This window comes from Adelges cooleyi, unplaced genomic scaffold (assembly GCF_023614345.1).
Source record: "Adelges cooleyi isolate 19-005CV unplaced genomic scaffold, UGA_ACOO_1.1 ACOO_flye_CR_arks_rails_tigmint_CR_PRNA_1, whole genome shotgun sequence".
Lineage (NCBI taxonomy): Eukaryota > Metazoa > Arthropoda > Insecta > Hemiptera > Adelgidae > Adelges > Adelges cooleyi.
Genome location: NW_026095751.1, coordinates 3,841,208 through 3,861,323, shown reverse-complemented (window position 1 = coordinate 3,861,323; position 20,116 = coordinate 3,841,208). Strand labels below are relative to the sequence as shown.

At 29.1% G+C, this 20,116-nt stretch overlaps 2 protein-coding genes across 8 annotated transcripts; both read left to right on the top strand.

Moving 5' to 3' along the window:
• Nucleotides 1-4,638: 4,638 nt before the first annotated feature.
• Nucleotides 4,639-11,430, top strand: LOC126835454 (uncharacterized). 6 transcript variants are annotated; one of them, XM_050568083.1, is made up of 11 exons: nt 4,639-4,779; nt 5,339-5,411; nt 5,480-5,509; nt 5,577-5,609; nt 7,121-7,135; nt 7,833-7,862; nt 7,941-7,967; nt 8,042-8,092; nt 9,279-9,305; nt 10,353-10,436; nt 11,003-11,430. In XM_050568083.1, exons 2-11 carry the CDS (start codon nt 5,345-5,347, stop codon nt 11,254-11,256), a joined length of 618 nt encoding a protein of 205 aa, XP_050424040.1. In that variant the 5' UTR covers nt 4,639-4,779; nt 5,339-5,344; the 3' UTR covers nt 11,257-11,430. The 6 variants fall into 6 exon arrangements, with proteins under 6 accessions (XP_050424040.1, XP_050424031.1, XP_050424014.1 ...); XM_050568074.1 differs by having other exon boundaries at nt 7,082-7,135; XM_050568057.1 differs by having other exon boundaries at nt 5,577-5,627; nt 7,082-7,135.
• A 753-nt stretch (nt 11,431-12,183) lies between these two features.
• Nucleotides 12,184-17,260, top strand: LOC126835483 (uncharacterized). Of its 2 annotated transcripts, XM_050568112.1 has the most exons (11): nt 12,184-12,218; nt 12,652-12,724; nt 12,793-12,822; nt 12,892-12,942; nt 13,299-13,352; nt 13,838-13,867; nt 13,947-13,973; nt 14,131-14,181; nt 14,388-14,414; nt 15,088-15,171; nt 16,963-17,260. In XM_050568112.1, the coding sequence occupies exons 2-11, from the start codon at nt 12,658-12,660 to the stop codon at nt 17,214-17,216; spliced, it is 675 nt and encodes a 224-aa protein (XP_050424069.1). In that variant the 5' UTR covers nt 12,184-12,218; nt 12,652-12,657; the 3' UTR covers nt 17,217-17,260. The 2 variants fall into 2 exon arrangements, with proteins under 2 accessions (XP_050424069.1, XP_050424078.1); XM_050568121.1 differs by lacking the exon at nt 12,184-12,218 and having other exon boundaries at nt 12,626-12,724.
• Nucleotides 17,261-20,116: the final 2,856 nt, after the last annotated feature.

Sequence of the window (20,116 nt, the reverse complement as noted above, 5' to 3'; positions counted from 1 at the left end):
TTATTAAGGAGAACGGAGAGCTCAAAATTGTATACAAATAAATACTAAAACAAACTTTTTAAAGTGTCTACTGAACCAAAATCAATTTTTTCTAATAAATCTAACTAATTTTCTAATAAATAAATGAAAAATCGGCAGTTTAGCCCCCATAAAGAAAATAGTAAACTTTCACTGTAACTCAGAGAAAAATAACTTTAAAAGTTTTACAACTGGAAAACTTTATACCTATTTACAATAAAAGTTAGTTGGCATACTTAAAATAGTTACTAGATCAATTTTTGTCAAATATTGCCTATCATTTGACCCTTAATAAATAGAGATTTCCATTAGCCTTAAGGTTTTGTAAATTTTTATTTTATCTAGCTTGCGATATATTTTATCGATGCAGCCAAATTTGTTAAATAACAAATATAAACAGGAAAATATTTAAAAAAATTACTTAAAATACTTAAACTTTATACAAATTTATTTAACTGTTGTTAATGACTTATACATTTTTTTGTCGATGTTTGATTTTAATTATGTATGCATGGTAATCATTTAACTTTCCTAATGTTCTTCCGAAATAACAGTATTGTTCTAGTTTATATATATATATTTTTTTATTATTAATTCTTTTATGGTATTGCAAATTGAAGCGTTGAGCGCAACAGTGGCCTATGCCATAAATCAGTTTAAAGGAGTAATACATTTTTAATTTCCATCGTGGAACATGAAATGTATTAATGCAAAAACGTATTCAGTTCTGCAATCTACTGGAAAATTAAAAAATCAAAAACAGGCCAGTGTTGCTTTAAAGTATGTTTAATTCTAAATAAAAATATATCATAACCTCAGTTTCTAAATGTTGCTGGGTTAAACCACTGCTGCACTCAACGTTGGGCCCACATAAAAACTAAAAATAAAAACAATGTAAAATCCAAACTTTCTGGGCACTGCATCGTAGGAAATAATTAGTTGTCATCTGTGTTTTCTTAAAAAGGGCTTCATCGTTTGTTATTATTTGAAGATAAAAATGATATTTAACATTTTTTTAATATCGTATGCCTTTGTTAATTTTTTGGCCGATACTATTGATATGAGTAATTATTTAATTTAGACGTGCCTAATCAATGTAGTAAATACAATTTAAAAAAAAATTTTTTACAGGTAAATATATTATAGAGTTTCAAATTACAAGTTAGTAACCAGTACATTTTTGTATAAATATATAATTTTTTTTTAAAATAATTGTTCAATCATTTGTTATAGACGAACAAATGGAAAGGGTTTTTAATACATTTTACGAAAATCTAAGTAAGACATACTAAAACTAAAACAACAGTATTTAATTGTTGCGTTATGTTTGTCTGAATATCAAATCGTTTATAAATTAAAAGTTATAGTTTTTAAAATCGGTTAAGATTAGTTTCTCACGAATTCAGATTCTTTTTTTAATTGTTTTTATAGCTTAAACCATTATTGTTTTTTCTAGATGGATTGGCCTATATAATTAAAAGAGTCATTCATGGAAATGCATATACATTCGGTAGTCATTATTTTATAAAATATTTGTATACCTATATTTTTTATTTTGTTTTTTAGAACAAATATCAGAACCCCACATCTCACTAGCTTCATAGACCATTTCAGTTGTAATTCATAGAGGATTCGTGAATAAAACAATGTTTATTTTTTTCAAGCTCCGATGTAAACTTTATTTCATTATAAACATGTTAACATTTAAATAACAAAAATACAAAAAAAAAAAAACCAAACAGTAAATTTATAACAAAGAAGTTTCCACTCCATTCAATAATTTAGAACGGAGATCATTTTTCCCAAACTGAAAATGCACATATGTGTTTTTTACCTTGATTACCTCATCTTCTAATTTGAAAGAAAAAAGAAAACTACATAACTTTTTAATAACTATTTATGTCATCTTAATTTCAGAGGAGTTAAGTTTTATGTTTGTATTACCGGGTAATAAACGTCTTAATATTTTACGGTCAAACTTCCACATAGTTATTCGGGTATTTAATGTTTTTCTTTTAATTTCAGATCAAGCAAACGTTTTTGAAATCAATAGTAATCATGTTTACATATTTGTTATTATATATATTTAATACTTTACACAGTCTTACATGTAAAAATTATAAAAATATATCGGGCATATAATACATAAACCTATTTACATATTTATTTAAATCATGAGAAAATATGTACATTCAAATTGAATTTGTTTTGAATTTTAGAATACATAGGGTACCAGAGAAAAATGCAAAATGAAATATTCATGGCCTTATGTATGTTTAAAATTAAATATAGCTATGCAACAATTTTTCAAGATTTTTGACTAGCAATCGTCCAGTGAAAAGGAACCGTCATCTACCTCTCCATCGACAGATTGACGACCCGTCCCGGATAGCGAATTCACCAAGAAACCATCTCGTGATGGCCCGTTAAACTAAATGATGATGATGTTTATTATAAAATAACGAAGAGCATTTTTATTAAAATTCAAATTTAATAAACAGTTTTTTTTATTTAAGTATTGATGATCATTCGAAACAGTGCAGCGTGGTCATTTAAATTATATAGATATACTGTGAATAAATATTTCTCATAAATTTCAACTCAATCCGATCATTTTTTCCAAAATTTTAGTCAGTTACAGTTGAAACTTTAATAACTTATGGGTTTTTAAAGGTATAGCTGTGAACTGATTCAACCTTTACCCCTTCAAAGTACCAAAACAATTTGTGTTCTATATAGTTACCCCTTAAAACAATTGGTCCAGTATTAAAAATTACAGTGTATACAAACATAAAAAAACAAAATAACTCATTAAGAAATTTAATCATTTTTCTCGATTTTGCAGAAGGAGAAATATTAGTTAAAAATGCTTTATTTTAGCTTAATAAAATAATAAATACTTTTTGGAACAAAAAAATAAAAATGTAGCTCCCAGTATTACAAAATTATTACATTTAATTTGTATTTTATTATAAAGGCCATGTATCTTTATAAACGCAAACATTTATTTTGGTTGGAAAAGCCTTATAGCCTAGTTTTGCTGTACATTTGGTAACGGCTGTATAAACACACATTTTATTATTTTTGCTTAATCACACAGCTTATGGTAGGTACACGTCTTACAATGGTGTAATATTTTATTTTTATATTTCGTTGTTTATTATTAATACACATCTGTGACCATTATAATAGTTTAATATGATTTGTTAGCTACGATTCGGAGCTGAACAGACATTGTATTTACAATACAATAATGTGTTTTTTTAAATTTTTTGTCTGGACCCTCGATATCTTTTAAGCCGCTAAACAGGTTTCTTTTCTGTAGATTAGATATCGTGCCCGAAAGTTACTTAATTAGGCGAAAAATTCACCCCTTCCCCTTCAAAATAAGGAAACATCCAAAAAATTGCATATTTATCAATTTAAAATAACGATGTTTGTTAAAATTACTTTGATTTTTATACAAATGCGTACACCGGTGACTTTCCGGTATTTACGATGACGTCATTGAACCTATACAAGACATTTTGTTGCCGATTAAGTCGACGATCGGCACTGAAGATGACAGTATAGTTTTTGAAACACGTATATGCGTTAAGTATTTCATTTTCGTGGATTGGGTTTTAATAAAATTTTGCTATTATAAATTTTACATTTACTATCCACCCTATCACCTACTTTTCAACTAATGCAACATATGACCTATGACGCTCTTTTAATTGTTTAGGGGCATGTGAAAACATACCAAATGTACTGGGCTAAAAACCAGTATCTTTTTCTTTGTTAAGTTATACCAAATAACAATGAATTAACGTTGTATAAACAATATTACTTGATTACACACAATTTTTCGAAGAACGACACATATCAATGCCAATAGGCTTTATACATAAGCAAACTGTGCGATAAAAGCCGGGCACAATCATTAGTTAAGTAACAAGGCTGAATTCAACTAACGAATTTTGTACACACTTGTTGTATTTTATACTTAAGGTATTCTTATCGTGTCAATGTAAGTTTAGGGCGTATAGATCTATTATACATAATGTATACATTTTATGGGTTTTTAGGCATGTGTAAATATGTCTAATCAATATTCTATGAAATATTCGAATAGATTCGATCGTTTTTTTGCGAAGATATATCAAATTAAAGTTGACGATTGGAAAACCGGTAATTTTTTTCGGTTTTGAGAATACGATTTTGGATATATAGAGGTGCTACACAAGTAAATTGGTAAAAAATTGAATAGGAAAAAAGTTACCATGACTACAGACAAAAACATAAAACAAATCGTTATAAAAACAATACATTCTCAGCTATCGCATCGAAGCTACAAAAATAGTAAACTGATATTAAAATTCAATTTGGTTGAACACTGGTAAAAGACAAAATAAGTGAGATTTTTTTTTTTAATGACGTACACAATTAAATGTGATCAAATACTCTAGTGTAAACACTAGTTCTACCAGTGGTTTATATAAAAATAACGTTAAAAAAATAAAATCTAAACCAATCGAAACAATGTAAATATAAAATCATGTAAAAAAAATTAACCAGTTCTGTAAATAAATTAATACAGGCATCTAATAGGATGACATTCACAAGGATTTCGTAAGAAACCCACTTTAAAACGGTTAGTATAAAAAGTTAGTCATATTTATTTCTGTCTTAAATCCACGGCCATTTCAATCATTTATGTAAATGACACTCGCAAACTACAACGACCAGTAAATTCACATTTTGTACATTATTATTAAGGTACTTATTTCAGTTATACAATGAATTTTATTAAATAACACTTTTTTTTGAAACTAATTTTTTGCTAAAGAAATACTGAAAAATAACTAAAACATATATTTGAAACGCTTTAAATTGTATACAATTTTATTTAACTATTGTTAATGACATACGAATTTTTTGTTGACGTTTGATTTTATTTATATATATAGGGTAATCATTAAACTATTTCAACATTTTTCTGAAAGCACAGAATTATTATAATTTATTTTTTTTATTGGTTCTTTTATGTTATTACAAATTTTGTTATGACTAATCAAAATCTTTATTAACTTTCTATCAACTAAGCAGATGTAGTGAAATAGGTATGTTATAATATATCCCGAATGCCTATTAACTACATTATACCATTCCAATATGTTTTGTAACAACTATACCCAAACAAAACAAACAAACAAAAATTAAAATTAAAATAAAAACATAGTGTAAAAGCAATATATTTCGAGCTCTGCATTGTATAAAATAAATGTTGGCGTCTGTGTTTTATTAAAAAGGCTTTATTGTTTGTTATTATTTGCAGATAAAAATGGTCTTTTACATTTTTCTATTTTCATATGCCATTGTTAATGTTTTGGCAGATAATATTGATTTGAGTAATTATATCATTTGGACGTACTTACTTAAAATGGTTAAAAATCTAAAAAAAAGTAATTTGTTACAGGTGAATATATTACAGAGTACTATATTACAAGTCAGTAACTTTTATGTTTTTAAATATAACTGTTTTTTTTATATACTTTTTTAACAATTTATTACAGATGAACACATGCAAAATGCTTTTGACACAATCGGTAATCATGGTAATCTGAGTAAGACATACTTAAAATTATATACACTAGTAAATAATTGTATTGTTATGTTTACCTTTTATCTTCTTCTTCTTTTTTTTGCAATACATGGTGTATGAAATCGGTAATAGGGTTCCATTTCTCCAATGATGAAACCACATGTCTTACCATTGCTTCTGGGTTTACCTTGGATCCTTTTAGGGTGTTCATGCGATTTCTTAGGACGTGCCATGCATTACATTCAAAGAACGTGTGGTAGGCATCATCGCTATTGTGGTCGCAATACCATCAAGAAGGATCATTTATCTTACCAAATATGTGCAGATTTGCCGCAAAGCAGCCGTGGTCAGTCTGTGCCTGTGTTATGTGATAATTAGCTTCTCTGTGCCGTCTATTCATCCAAGCTTTAATGTCTGCAATTAGTCTGTAGGTCCACCGGCCCTATTCAGCCGCTGTCCATTTGGTTTGTCATGTCTTGAGCAGCTTTATTCTTGTTTCTGTATTGATGTATTCGTAATTGTTATCTCCTTGTATTTTTGACCGGTGTGTTTCTTTTCGTTCCGTTGCCATAAGGTTTATCGGAGGGATTCTTGCCACTACCAGAATTGTATCAGCAGAACAGTATAGTATGCTAAGGCAACTTTGAGTGCTTCTTTTCTCTGGATTTTTGTCCTGCTTTTTCCACCCCATTTTGCTCTTAGTACCTGACTAAATTTCTGCGCCGTACAGCAATTTCGAGTGTACGACGCTAACTAAGAGTCTCCTCCCTTCTGTGCTGGGTCAGTCCTTGACATAGTGTCCTTTTTCTTGACATGTGTTGCATGATTGCTCTTTAGTGACGAAGTCCGTGATCCGGCATACTGCCCATCCAACATAAATCATTTTTGCGTTAATCAGATTAAGCCCTGCTCTAATCGGGGCCCGAATGAGGGCTGTTCTAATTCCATTTTTGCCTTCGCCAATAACAAAGTCATGAATGTCATTGTCAAAATCTACCAGAGCGTTTCTAAGTTCGGCTTCTTCGACCATATCCTCAATTTCTATGAGGAACAAAGGGACGCTCGGGGGCAGGCGCCTAATGTCCACTGACTCATCCATACTAGCTTTCAACGCTGTGGCAAGGATGTCGGCCTGATCTTTCTCGGGGATTTTGAGAATTATATTTTCAGATTTTGCCCTCCTGGTGGTGATGTCATAGGCGAGTTACTCATCCTGAACAACGGGCTTAACTTCCCTAACTATATCGGCATAAGTTACTGTGCCGGTGGGGCGTTCGAGTACTATCGATTGTTTCTTTGGGGGGGGGGGGGCATAAGCGTCTAATACTTAAATTTTGAAATTAAAATAATTTATATTATATAATGTATATACACTTAACGCATAGTGTTTTTGTGTTTTGAATATGTACACATCAATTTATTATGATCCTATTCTAAATTGTTTTTATTTGTCAAACCATTATTGTTTTATTCTAGATGGATTGGCGTTTACAATTAAAAGAATTATTCTTGCAGATGAATATACAATGGGTACTCATTTTTTATAATAATAAAATAATAATGATAATCGAACAATATATATGACATTGAAATACAAAGCCTCTTTCTCATCTCTACCCTAGAAGTACTTGAAGTACGGGAAATGCTTAGGGTTAAAGTTATGGAAATATTAGGCTACGTACATAATTCGAACTCACACAATTCAGTCCAGTGGTATTGGATTATTACATTTTTAATTCAGTAAATTTTTTTATTGAAGTTTCCACTCTATTCAAATATATAACCAAAGCAATTTTAACGAATTAAATATGTACGTATGTGTTCCTTACCTCGTCTTCTAATAACGCACGCCTTCTAATCTAAATATATAAAAATGAATATATGTCTGCCTGTTTGTCTAACCTTTATGCGTTAGTTCACTAATCATCCGATCACCATAAAACTTTGGGAAGTTGATAAGTACACTCCCGCAAAGGATTGTGGCATAGTACATTTTGAAAATTCCACCTCTAAGAGTGGCCTCAAACACGAATTTTGTACTTTAAATACAAAATATTTTTCGTTGCTAACCCGAAATAAACACTTTAGTACACCATTCATCCAAATATTTTACTCAGCCCTTGCTAAATAAATCCTGGGCAATATTTATTTTTAATGTCAACATTTAAAATCAAATAGAAGACTACAATATAATTAAACATTTTTTTTTATGTAATCTTAATTTCAGAGGAATTGAATTATATGTTTGTAATACCGGGTAATAAACGATTTATTAGTTGATGTAAAAATTCCAACACAGTTGTTTGAAGTATTAAATGCTTTTTTTTAATTTCAGATCAAGCAGACATTTTTGAACTCAATAGTAATTGATTTTTATATATTTAATTCTATCATGAGAAAAAAACTACATTAAAACTGATTTTTATTTAATTTTAGAATACATAGGATATCAGAGAAAAATGCAAAACGAAATAATCATGGCCTTACGTATGTTAAAAATTATATATAGTTACGCAATACTGTTTTCTTCTTCTTCCTATGGTACTTGATACTCTCTAAGAGTTTTGGCCGCCATCACAATATCCCTCCATTTCTCTCGATCCTGAATTAATTCTCTCCATTCCTGTACTCCCAATTTTTCAAGGTCTTCTTCCACAACATTCGACCATCTTTTCCTGGGCCTCCCTCGAGATCTTTTTCCCATTGGTTTCCAGTTTAGGACTGCTCTACTTATATCATTCTCGCTTCTTCGCATCACGTGTCCTAGTCATTGAATCCTTTGCCCTCTAATGAAGCTGATGACTGATGCAATTTCCAATTCGTCTTGCAGTTTTTTATTAAATTTTCTTCTCCAAGTTGTATTTTCGGTATCATAAGTTGATCCACAAATTGTGCTCCAAATTCTGTTTTCAAAAGTCCTGAGCATTCTTTCGATTGTACTGGTGGTAGACCATGCTCCACAGCCATAGGCGTAGGCCTTATTATTGCCGTATATAGTCTCGCTTTGGTTTTCTTTAAGAACAATTTTTATTTTAAGAACTTACTTAAGGCAAATGACGCTCGTTCAGCCTTTGTTATCCTGACTCTATTTCAACCAGTTTTAGTACTCAACGCAGCTCCTAAGCACCGAAATTCATCAACTTTTTCAAAAGTTAGGGACCCCGTATCAGGGTTGTCTCCGTTATCTAGCAACTCCTGTATTTTGGTTTTTTCGGCATTGATTTTCAACCATATCTTGCTGGCTGCTTGCTCGAGGGCTTGGGCTGCTTTTTCCGTATCCTCCATGAAGATTCCTTATATATTAAAATCATCTGCAAAACCCAGTACATCTATATGTTGTTGACCGATCGCTACTCCAGTTGTTTCCATTTGTATTTCCCTTTTAGCTTTTTCCACAAAAATTTTTTAAAATTGATTATTATATAAAAACGATGAGTATTCAATTTGAGTTCAAAGTCAAAAAACAGTTTATTTTTTACTTTGAGTTTTGATGATTATGTAAGGTAATATTCATATCGGTAATTCTAGCGGGACAACTAAATGTTATTTAACGTTTAAGCAATATTTTAGATTAGCTAATCAGAATAGCATATTTTTTTCAATTTGTATGTAATTTTTATAAATAAAATAGACTTTTTTTTAACTAATATAATATTTTGATATTTTATTGCAGATATTGATAGACCTTTCTACAACAGACGTAAGTACGCATTATAATGCTAATTTACTCTTCAAATGTAGATTATTAATCATCATTTCTATGAGATAATCTATTATATTTTGATTGATTTCTCGAATAAAAAAACATTTACGTCATCTCCATTAATACAAATTACTAATAACTAATGAAGGCAATTAGTTTTGAAAAGGTCACATGTCTTCCGTAGTTTTTAAAATTGACAGTGATCCAGACCACGGTTATATACTTATATTGGGGGATGACAAGGTACATAAATAATCTACTATTATATTCTTTTTTTCTATAAACCTTGAGGGATTATAGCTGCTATATCGCCCGTGTCATTGCTAGTTTATTTGGCACAAGATTTAAATAAAATTGCTAGTGGAACATAGAACCAACAATAAGTTTTTTTTTTGTAATAGTTAATAAAGGGTTTTGAAGATCGATTACACACGGTCGTGCATACTACAGTGTAGTCAATATTCAAGGATAATATATGATATGTAAAATATTATTTCAAACTATTTAACTACAAAATACACAGAGTTAGCTTTTTCAGGATACATGAATCAAAATAAAAGCGAATAGGGATCGAATTAAAATTAAAGGTATTATTAAAAGATGAAGGATAATGATGATTAAATAAAGAATATGTACATCACGTCTAGAATAATTCTTAATCAGTTCTTTGAATCATTTTTAAATTTATTTCCATTATGATTTGTAATAAAAGGTAAATAAAGGAATAATTTCTATTCTTTTTTTGTAATTTTAACGTTCTAGAAAAAATGCGTATAAATGATTATTGACTATTACTTAAAAATTAAGAAAGGGTATGTGCTTCCATGTAGTAGTTTGCTATCTGACTATCAGTGTTTAAGTTTAATGCAGTGCTACATAGAATACCAGTAAAACTGTCTAAGCCAATCTGAGTAGATAACCGTGATCAAGACTCAAAAAATAATAACACATCATTGTAAAAAAAATATATTCTCAGCTTCATACAAAGGCAAAAACTTATATTTATTACTTGTAGCAACACGGATGTATCACTTTTTTTTACAGTTGTCGATTTGTCAGAACTTGGAGATAAAAGAAGAGAATTGACTAGAAAGGCTTTATTACAACTGCTATTCTTCGACTTGTATCGTAAGCGTTTATTTAAATTTATTACAGTTATTAAAAACATCACTTTTTTAACAACTCATTTACAGACATACATATCAAAGATTCGTGCATATCATAGTAAAATGCAGTAGTTTGTTTTATAATAACATAAGCAATAAACGCAGACAACATATAGATATTTATATTTGACTCTGTTAAGTTGAACCTTAAGTTCAGCAACTGTTCTCAAAAAAGGAAGAAACAATAAGTTCTTCTAGAGAAAATAGTTTTTGATTTTTTGTCGTTTGTGAATGTACATTGATAGGTAACACATATGACGTTTCGAGAGCAAAAGTATAGTAAGTTACGGAAGTTAAAAGTAGGAATTATACTAGATATATAATTATATTAGACGTTTATCTGGTGTTTGACCGTCTTTCTACCAAGTTGTTGTCTAATAATATGTTGTAAATAATTATTGATAATAATACAACTTTATTAAACAAACACACTGTATGATTTTTCATGCATATTTATTTGTCGTATCTTTCATTATAAAGAAAACTAGTAACTAGTAAGTTAAATTGAAATTGTTTTCTTTTTTCAAGATTTAAACGATGAAAATTATACTTTTAAGCAGAAATGTATTTTAATTGGATTGGCACTGAGTACAAAATATCCAACACATTATACAAAATCTGTTGATGTGGAAAACGATACAGTTTGTGTCATAACGGATATAAATGGCATGACTTCTAAGTACAAAGAGATAAAACGAGAAAACGATTTTTATCAAATACAAAACAAGCGAGTTTATGGAACGAAGCGAAGTCTTTTTGAACAGTTAGATCTCGAAGCATAAGAATAAAAAATTGCTTTATATTTAAGCTTTTATTTTTAAATATTGTTTAAAAATTAACTAATAAATTTCACAGTATTTTAGCGATTATGTTAAAATAATTGTCTGCATACCACCTTATATCCTTTTTGTGAAATAATCGAAAGTTTAAATCAATAAAACATATTTAAATAATCAGATTGTATAGCTGCTATGTTAATTATTACTAAATCCTTATGGTTATAAACTACTCGTATAGTACAATTTGTACCAAAAAATCTTGGAAAAAAATATTTTTCAAAATATTAATATACTCCGAGAAAATGAGTGTCTTATCCTTAATGAATCACCCTGTATAATGTTGGAATTTCTGTAGTCATCCACAATCCTATAAAACGACATGTCATGTGGCTAAAAGTGGCGTCTGGTTCGTTGCCATCTAAAAACATAACAGACAGCATAATATACGTTTTACAACTATGTATAATGTCGTTTTCATTTTTCGATGTTTACTTTTGATACGCAGCTGCACTGAAATTTCACTTGCAAACTATTGCATTTAACTAGCAAAATAATCGTACAGTCAAAAATTAAATTTAGCTTTTTCGATAGGCCAACTTCACATACGTTTTCACAACCCACCTTTGGCGTTCTTGGTAGATTATTTCGGATTATTAAAATGTAAAATAAGTAGCATTTCCTTTTCTCGATCGAATGACTTATACATTAAAATATGGTTAAAGTTTATAATCTTAACACTAGTTTCACGAGACATTTATAAAGAAATAACTGTTAAGAAAATAGTCTTAATACCACGGCAGAATAATCTAAATATGAAATGATATTGAAAAAATTAACCAGCTATGTAAATAAATGAAATTAGGCACCCATTGTCTAGTCACAGAAAAGCAACTTTAAAACTATTAGTATTAAAAGATATTCGAATTGATTTCTGTATTAAACCCTCGACCATTTCAATCATTTAAGTAAGTGACACTCGCAAACTTTATAGATCGTAAGTCCGCATTTTCTACATTCATATTAAAGTTTTGTACTTTTGTATCTAGCCTGCGATTAACCATGCTGCTAATTTCATTAAATATCAAATCCTTTTTTTTTCATTTATTGTTTTAGAAAAAGTAAACAAATTATTTGATACACTATATTTTGTATATTAGTTAACGATTGTTAATGATATATGCATGTTCTTGTTGATATTTTATATTTTCATGTATGCAGAGTAATCATTAAATTTATCTAACGTTTTTTTCAAAATAACAGTATTATTGTAGTCGATCATTTTTTTAAATTACTTTCATTAATTTTCTTAACTTTCTCAGCTCTGCATCATAGAAAAAAAATAAATAGTCAAATCTATATTTTATTAAAAAAAGTGTTAATGTTCGCTATTATTTGCAGATAAAAATGTTATTTTACATTATTTTCATATCATATTCCTTTGTTATTGTTTTGGCAGATAATATTGATTTAAGTAATTATTTAATTTAGACGTACTCATTCAAGATAATCAATAAGCTAAAAAAAAATAATTTTTTACAGGTGAATATATTACAGAGCTTTACATTACAAGTCGGTAACCTTAAAGTTTTTAAATAAAATTGTGTTATTTTAAAATTTTATTTTATTAATTTATCACAGACGGATACATGGAAAAAGCTTATGACATGGTTGGTAATCATGGAAATCTGAGTAAGATATATTTAAAATTGTTACATCATCATCATTAGTTTAACGAGCCTTTAAAGCCCAACGCTGCCATTATAAGATAATAGTTTCTAGATGGATTCACCGTCGCCATCTCAAATCATCTCAATTTTACTATACCCACCACAAAAATAATACACTATATCGTATACGTTCTACAACAACAGCGTTACCATCTTCAGTGCACACAACAGACTATGCTGCTGCCGAATACGTGTGCGATACAGATTACAGAGTATTATTGTTGTGGTTAATGGTTTATTTAAATATTTAACTATTTTATAATATATAACCACAAGTGTTGCTAACATTTTTTCTAGATCATTATTATATTATTCTAGATGGATTGGCGTATACAATTAAAACAACTATTGGTCGAGATGCATATACAATGGGTAGTAATTATTCTATAATATAAAAATTAATAATGATGAAGCTTGATAATAGAAAAAAGATACACTTCAAATTTATATAAAACTCCTCTATCTCACCTCTTCCCTTAAACCACTTGGAGTACGGGGAATTTCACTAATCTCCCAAGTGGAATTCCTATTAACATTTTATTCATCATTCTACGGTTAGAGTTCCCAGACAGTAATAAAATATATTTGTATGGCCGTTCAAGAAACCCAATCAGGACTCCTAAACATAATATGTTCATATCGGTTTCGTAGGAGCTCCCGAAGTGTACTAAATATTATATTTGATGTACTGACAGAATTCTATATTTATGTATAATAATGTAGATTTAATACCATTTTTACATAATTGAAAATGTTCCTACGTGTAATTAGGCTTAATTACATTATCTTATAACTTCTAAATAGAATAAACAACTGAGTTACAGTTTTAAAATGAATTTATTTTTGTTTAATTTCAGATGAATTAAATTTTATGTTTGCAATACCGGGTAATAATCGTCTTAACGTTTTATTGTAAAATTTACATATGGTTGTTTGAAGTATTAAATGTTTTCGTTTTTATTTCAGATCAAGCAGACGTTTTTGATCTCAAAAGTAATCACTTTTACTTACGATATTTATAATACGCTGTCTTATATGTACACTATTAATGTGTATATATCTAGAATAATCATATTATACTTGTATTTACATATTTATTTGTATCATAAACAAAGTAGTAGATTAAAATTTAATTTGTTTTTAATTTTAGAATACCTTGGACGCCAAAGAATATTGCAAAACGAAATATTCATGGCCTTACGTATGTTTCAACTTATATAATTTTATGCATACAATTTACAAAGTTGATTATTTATAACTTAAACAATATTTTACATTAGTTAGTTGGTTTTGCATTTTTTTTTTAAGTTTGTATGTTTCTGATATAAATCAGATCTTAAATCTTAAATCTCTTAAATCTTAATTTAAAACTGTTTTTTTATTTTGATATTTTATATTTTATTGCAGGTATTGACAAGCCTCCAATAAGCAGAGGTAAGCACGCATTATAGTTGTAAATTGAGTTAATCAATGTTATTTTTGTTAATTTTTTTTGTTGAAAAAACTTCCTAACTAGGAGGTTTAAGGTAAAAGATAAGTAATTGTGTTTGGTGTTTTTCAAATTTTTGAAGGAGAAGTTGTGGTACATTTAAGGACTTGAACGATTCAATAAAGAAAAAATATTTATGTATGGCGTCTATTGTTCTACAATCTATCCATTGATTTTTTTTTGAAGTGAAACTTCTTTATTGAGTGTACGAAAAAAGAAAATAATTGGGTGTGATGGTCGGTTACGGTCGATTTTCGATTTTTTTCTTTCTTTAAATCTTTTTGAAACCAAAGTCAATTATAGATAGAGCAAGCATGACCGAACTGATTATTTGTAAAATTATCGTTAAAGTGTTTGTAAGCAAATTTATGTACTTGAAAATTGTTAATATTGTGTTAGGGTTGTGTGCTTCGTTTACGTGTATTAGATCTCTAATAAACTATTAAACTAACCTTTGGCTTGAATAACTTAATTGTGTGTTGTCATCCTGCAACTTTTGTTTTGCAGTACCAATAGCCTTTTAGCTCTACATCGAAGCTGAAATATAATCTCAGCTTTGCACCGATGCTAAAGCTTGTATTTATTTCTTGGATGTTTATTTTTTTTTTTTTTTTGCAGATGTTCATTGGACAGAACTTGGATGTAATAGAAGAGTAATAGTTAGAAAGGCTATAATACAACTGTTCGTTAACGATGTATACCGTAAGCATTAATTTAAAGTTATAATATTTTCGTTTTTTTTACCATACAATTTATTCATACTAGTTTAATTGATTAATTTAAAAAAAAAATTACAGAAATATGTATCACAAATTCATTCCTATTTCAGTAACATGCAATAGTTTTTTGTTATAATAATATAAGTAGTAAACACACACAAGACATGTTATAGTTGTCTCTTTTGAATATTTAGTTTTTGTTTATTAAATACCCGTTGAGATCTGTTATCTGTCACTTATGAAAAGAGTTTTAACGCCAAACCTCTTACATGACGTTAAATATGTAATTATTTACAAGAATATAGTTAATCTAAAAAAAATTGTCCAGCACTTGTGGTTATATATTATACATTAATTAAATACTTGTAATATTTTGACATTTGAAATGTATACTTATATTAAATCTAGCTTCCATTAACATACAAATATTTTTTTTTAATAAAAAATCTACTTCAAAATTATATTGAACAGTGCATAACTTCAGTTTCCAATGGCAATGTATTTTTTAATTAAATAGCTCCAATGGGCCTAAAAAAATAAAATATGAAACAAATTACGGTTTAGACTTTTTTAAATGTAGTTTGTACAATTTCACTAAATAATAGATTCAATGTATCGTCTTTGGGCCAAAAAAATCTTTGATGTGCAAAATCCTAATTTTTCAGAACACCAAAAAAAAACATTTAAAAATTAACAAATCATTTTTAAGACACGAAAATAAGCAATATATTAGAATTTATACTTGTGTGTTAATTTATGTAAGGGATAATTATAAAATAAAATACATAGTATTTTTGTTATTCAGAGTTTTCAGCTTTTTTGTTACATAAGAAGTTACTTTTACTAAAACTTTATCAGTCATATAGGACATAACAATTACTAATGTTCTATAGCCAAACTGCACCATAATTGACTTTTATTATAACTGCCATAACAAAATGATACATTATTTTATATCGAAACATATTCATTCTTTTAACAACTAATATTAAAAAAAAATCATTTAATACAGTTTATAAAAGTACTAAATTTATAAGTAGTGTGAAAAATGTATCAATACAAAAAACCAATTGGAACTGTAACTGCAAAATATAATATTTAAGAACTATGAGGCATGAACATCAGTGTTTATTTCTAGACGTCAGTTTAACAAACAGTAAAATTAATTACTTAATATGAAATATGAATAACTAAATAAATAGAATAAAATTGATAAAATGGCATTGTTAAGACGCGCTAGTTCGCGCGCAATTGGTTATCAATTTATTTTTATCATACTATTATGTTGTATACAAATGTCCTATATAACATTCATACCAAATAAGAGGTATTCAGTGAACTGATGTGCATTTTTAAACTATCTTATGTGATAATATGGTAACACATAAAAGGCATTTTTTAATTTAGTATTCACATAAGATATTTAATAACTTACCTTTTTCGTAAAAACCATATTTTTTTTTACACGTCGGAGGTTTTTTCAATTTATAGGTTATATTTTTGGAAAATATTGATACCAAAATGTCAATTTTGCACATATAAGTTTTTTTCGGCCCAACGGCGATCTCTCTCTATATATACATATATATATTCGTCCGTGTTCCTCACATGTTAAGCAAATTGTTGTTTTGAAATAATATAGCCGTAGTGTATGGACATACTTTATATTTAATTGTGTTTCTTTATACACATATTTTATTAGTTGTATCTTTCACTATAAAAAAAAAAATAGTATCTAATAAGCTAAATTGACACATTTTATAATTTTTTTAAGCTACAAACGGTGGTACTTATAGTATAAATCAAAAATGTCTTTTAATTGGATTGGCATTGAGTACAAAACGTCCATTACAATATACAGAATATGTTGAAGTGAAAAATAATTGTACTTGTGTCATAAATAATGTAAAAGGCATTCATTCTTTATATAAAGAGTTTGACAACGAATTTTATGAAGTAGAGTATGAGCAAGGATGTATACAAATTCAAAGCCTAATTGAGCAGTTAAATATGGAAACATTTGGATAAAAAACTCCTTTACAGTCAAGATTATTTTTAATAATTAACTCATAAATTACACAGTACTTAAATTATTATATTTAAATCGTTTTATGTATATCGTTCTTATTATCCTTGTTGTCAAATAATTAAATGTATTTCATAATAAACAGTTTTGTTCACAATTTTTAACATGATTGTTGTAAATGTATTGTTTAATATTAATACTTTATGCATTTTTACCATCTACAATTTGAGCGTTTTTTAAAGGGATTTTATTACTTCAAGACATTCAAGTTCTATACCTTATTCGCTTCTCTACTGCATTTATTACCATTTCTTTGCATTATTTTTCCTAGTTAGTTTAGTTTTTCTGTAATTAATCCACCCAACTCAGTCTTGGGCATCTAAGTGGTTTGTAATTCGTCCAGACCATTTAAATCATTTCCAGGGTCTTGTACCTGCTATACGTCTTATCCTGCATACTTCATTTTCTGATATTCAATATTCCAACAATACATTTTTTACCTTCCCCCCCCCCTCAAGTAATTGTTAACCTGGGAGGAAACTGTTTGCACACTACTTCCTCCCAGGCAGGCAGCGTCGTTTATTAGCATCCACTACAAAAAATTGGAGTTATAAAAATCCCGTTTTCCTCTTCACGAGGCGGGCTCGCCATTTTGCGATGCCTCTATCTCTCGTCCTCCTCTTTCCTTGAGAGGACTGCATTGGCATAGTCGGCTCTGGTCCTCCATTGGTTCGAGGATCTCAGCATATGGTCTTCTGCGCTGTCTGGCGCCCAATCTATACCCAACTCTGTCACCAGTGACCACCTGAGTTGGCACCACCAATAACTTTTTTACCTAGAATTACTTTTAGATGTCGAGTTATTATATCTTATATACTACAGTCATCTAATATGTATTCTTCTACTTCAAGTGATCCTAGTAAGTTTTGAGTATTTAAGTACAATTTAAGTTTTTACTCATATTTATTATTTTTTTTTTTTTATCAAAAAGCCAATACAGTGGGCTCGGCGCATAGAGGACGGGGAGTTTACTGGTCTACAGAAATTATAGTAAGTAAACGTGATTTTATACGAGTAAGCTAGTACAGTGGGGTCGAGGCATTTTGGGGTCAAATCATAGTGGGGACGGAGAGGTCAGATTTCTATAGGAATAAATTATTATAAATATAAAATTCTTCTTCTTTATCTTCGCCTTACACTGCCAACTACATCGGGTCGGCCACCCTAGTCCTACACCTCCATAGAGCTCGGTCTTCCACTTCCTCTTTTTCCCTCTACATTCATCTACATTCATCTTCATAACACCAATCACTGCCTGTGCCTCATATCTTCTCATAACATGACTGAACATCTCAACCTATTCTCTCTTATTTTCTTTACAATTGATGCAACTCCTAGACTGCCTTTTATGTATTCATTTTTTATTCTATCTTCCCTAGTCACTCCACTCATCCATCTTAACATTCTGATCTCCACTACACTCTGCATTCTCTGTTCCGTTTTGCCCAACATTCCGACCCATATAACATTGCTGGCCTCACTACCGACCTATAAAATTTACCTTTCAATCTTATAGGCATCCTTCTGTCACACAAAACACCCAACAATCCCATCCACTTCATCCATCAACAAATTATTCTATTTTTCACATCCTCTTCGTACCCACCATTTTCTGTACCACTAATCCTAAGTACCTAAACCTATCAACCTCACACACTTCATCATCACCCATCTTCATTACGTGTCCTACGCTATAACCTTCTCCAAATTCAAACAAGATTGTCTCCGTTTTACTATTACTAATCCTCAGCCCTTTCTCTTCAAGCGCCTCTCTCCACTCTTCAAGTCTCTCGCCCAATTCTTCCGGACTTCCTCTCACTAACACTACGTCATCCGCAAACATCATTCACCATGGCCCGGCCCACTGTATATCTTTCGTAATCTCATCCATTACTAAAGAGAACAAGTAAGAACTCAACGCTGAACCCTCACAATTTAAACAAAAAATAATATGTTAAAATTATAATATAAGCGATATAATTTTTATTAAGTTGCAATCATACATTTTCATGGAAATGTAAATATTCTAACACCTCCAATAAATGGTATAAAGAGAATATCTTTGTTGAGATGTTAAAATTCTTAATTATAATGTTAAAAGAATAAAGAATGAAGAATAATGAACATTTGAAGGATTTCAAATATTATTTCACCACATATAAATGAGTCTATAAAGTAAGCTAGGTTCAGTAAAATAATATTTAATTGACTCCAAATATATTTCTCAAAAAATTTAGATGAGACTTTTGTATGGAATGATAATATTATTATTCTACTAGCTGTTTTAGCTAGGTTAAGCAAATTTATTTTTTAGTTCAGTTTCAAATAGAATTAAAATTGTAAATATATGGCAAAAACCGGATCGTTTTAATATGTTCTGCTGTTGTAGACGTTCTAATAGTATTACTATTTGTACAAATGCTTCGACTACCAATATATTATATTCGACCGTTTCTTTGTATTAAAATAAGCAAATTAATTGTACGTACCTGCAGTATGTTTTGTCTATAAAAATGTTTTTATGTCAAAATGAAAATTTAAACAATTTTATATGTAATACATTTTTTTTACTCTAGTTAGATTTTCTTTTAGACTATAGATCTAAAAACTACGGTAAAAAAACAGGTTCCTTCTTTTTTAAGAAAAAAAGTTAAGGATGTTTTCTTAAGTACCATATAAACATTCCCTAAATATTTCAACTAGATCCGACCATTTTTACCTAACCTAACCGCATAAAATATAAAATATAGATTTTGTACATATAAGAAACAAAAAAGCTTTTACTTGGTATTTTACAATTTAATTATGTCTATATTGTTATGGTGTTAATTGAATGTCAAGC

Coding starts and splice junctions, on each gene's coding strand:
- LOC126835454 (XM_050568057.1), top strand. CDS start 5,345: ATGGTCTTTTACATTTTTCTATTTTCATATGCCATTGTTAATGTTTTG. Junction 7,968..8,041: donor AGACATTTTTGAACTCAATA/GTAATTGATTTT, acceptor ATTTAATTTTAG/AATACATAGGATATCAGAGA. Junction 8,093..9,278: donor CGAAATAATCATGGCCTTAC/GTATGTTAAAAA, acceptor ATTTTATTGCAG/ATATTGATAGACCTTTCTAC.
- LOC126835483 (XM_050568112.1), top strand. CDS start 12,658: ATGTTATTTTACATTATTTTCATATCATATTCCTTTGTTATTGTTTTG. Junction 13,353..13,837: donor TCGAGATGCATATACAATGG/GTAGTAATTATT, acceptor GTTTAATTTCAG/ATGAATTAAATTTTATGTTT. Junction 15,172..16,962: donor GTTCGTTAACGATGTATACC/GTAAGCATTAAT, acceptor AATTTTTTTAAG/CTACAAACGGTGGTACTTAT.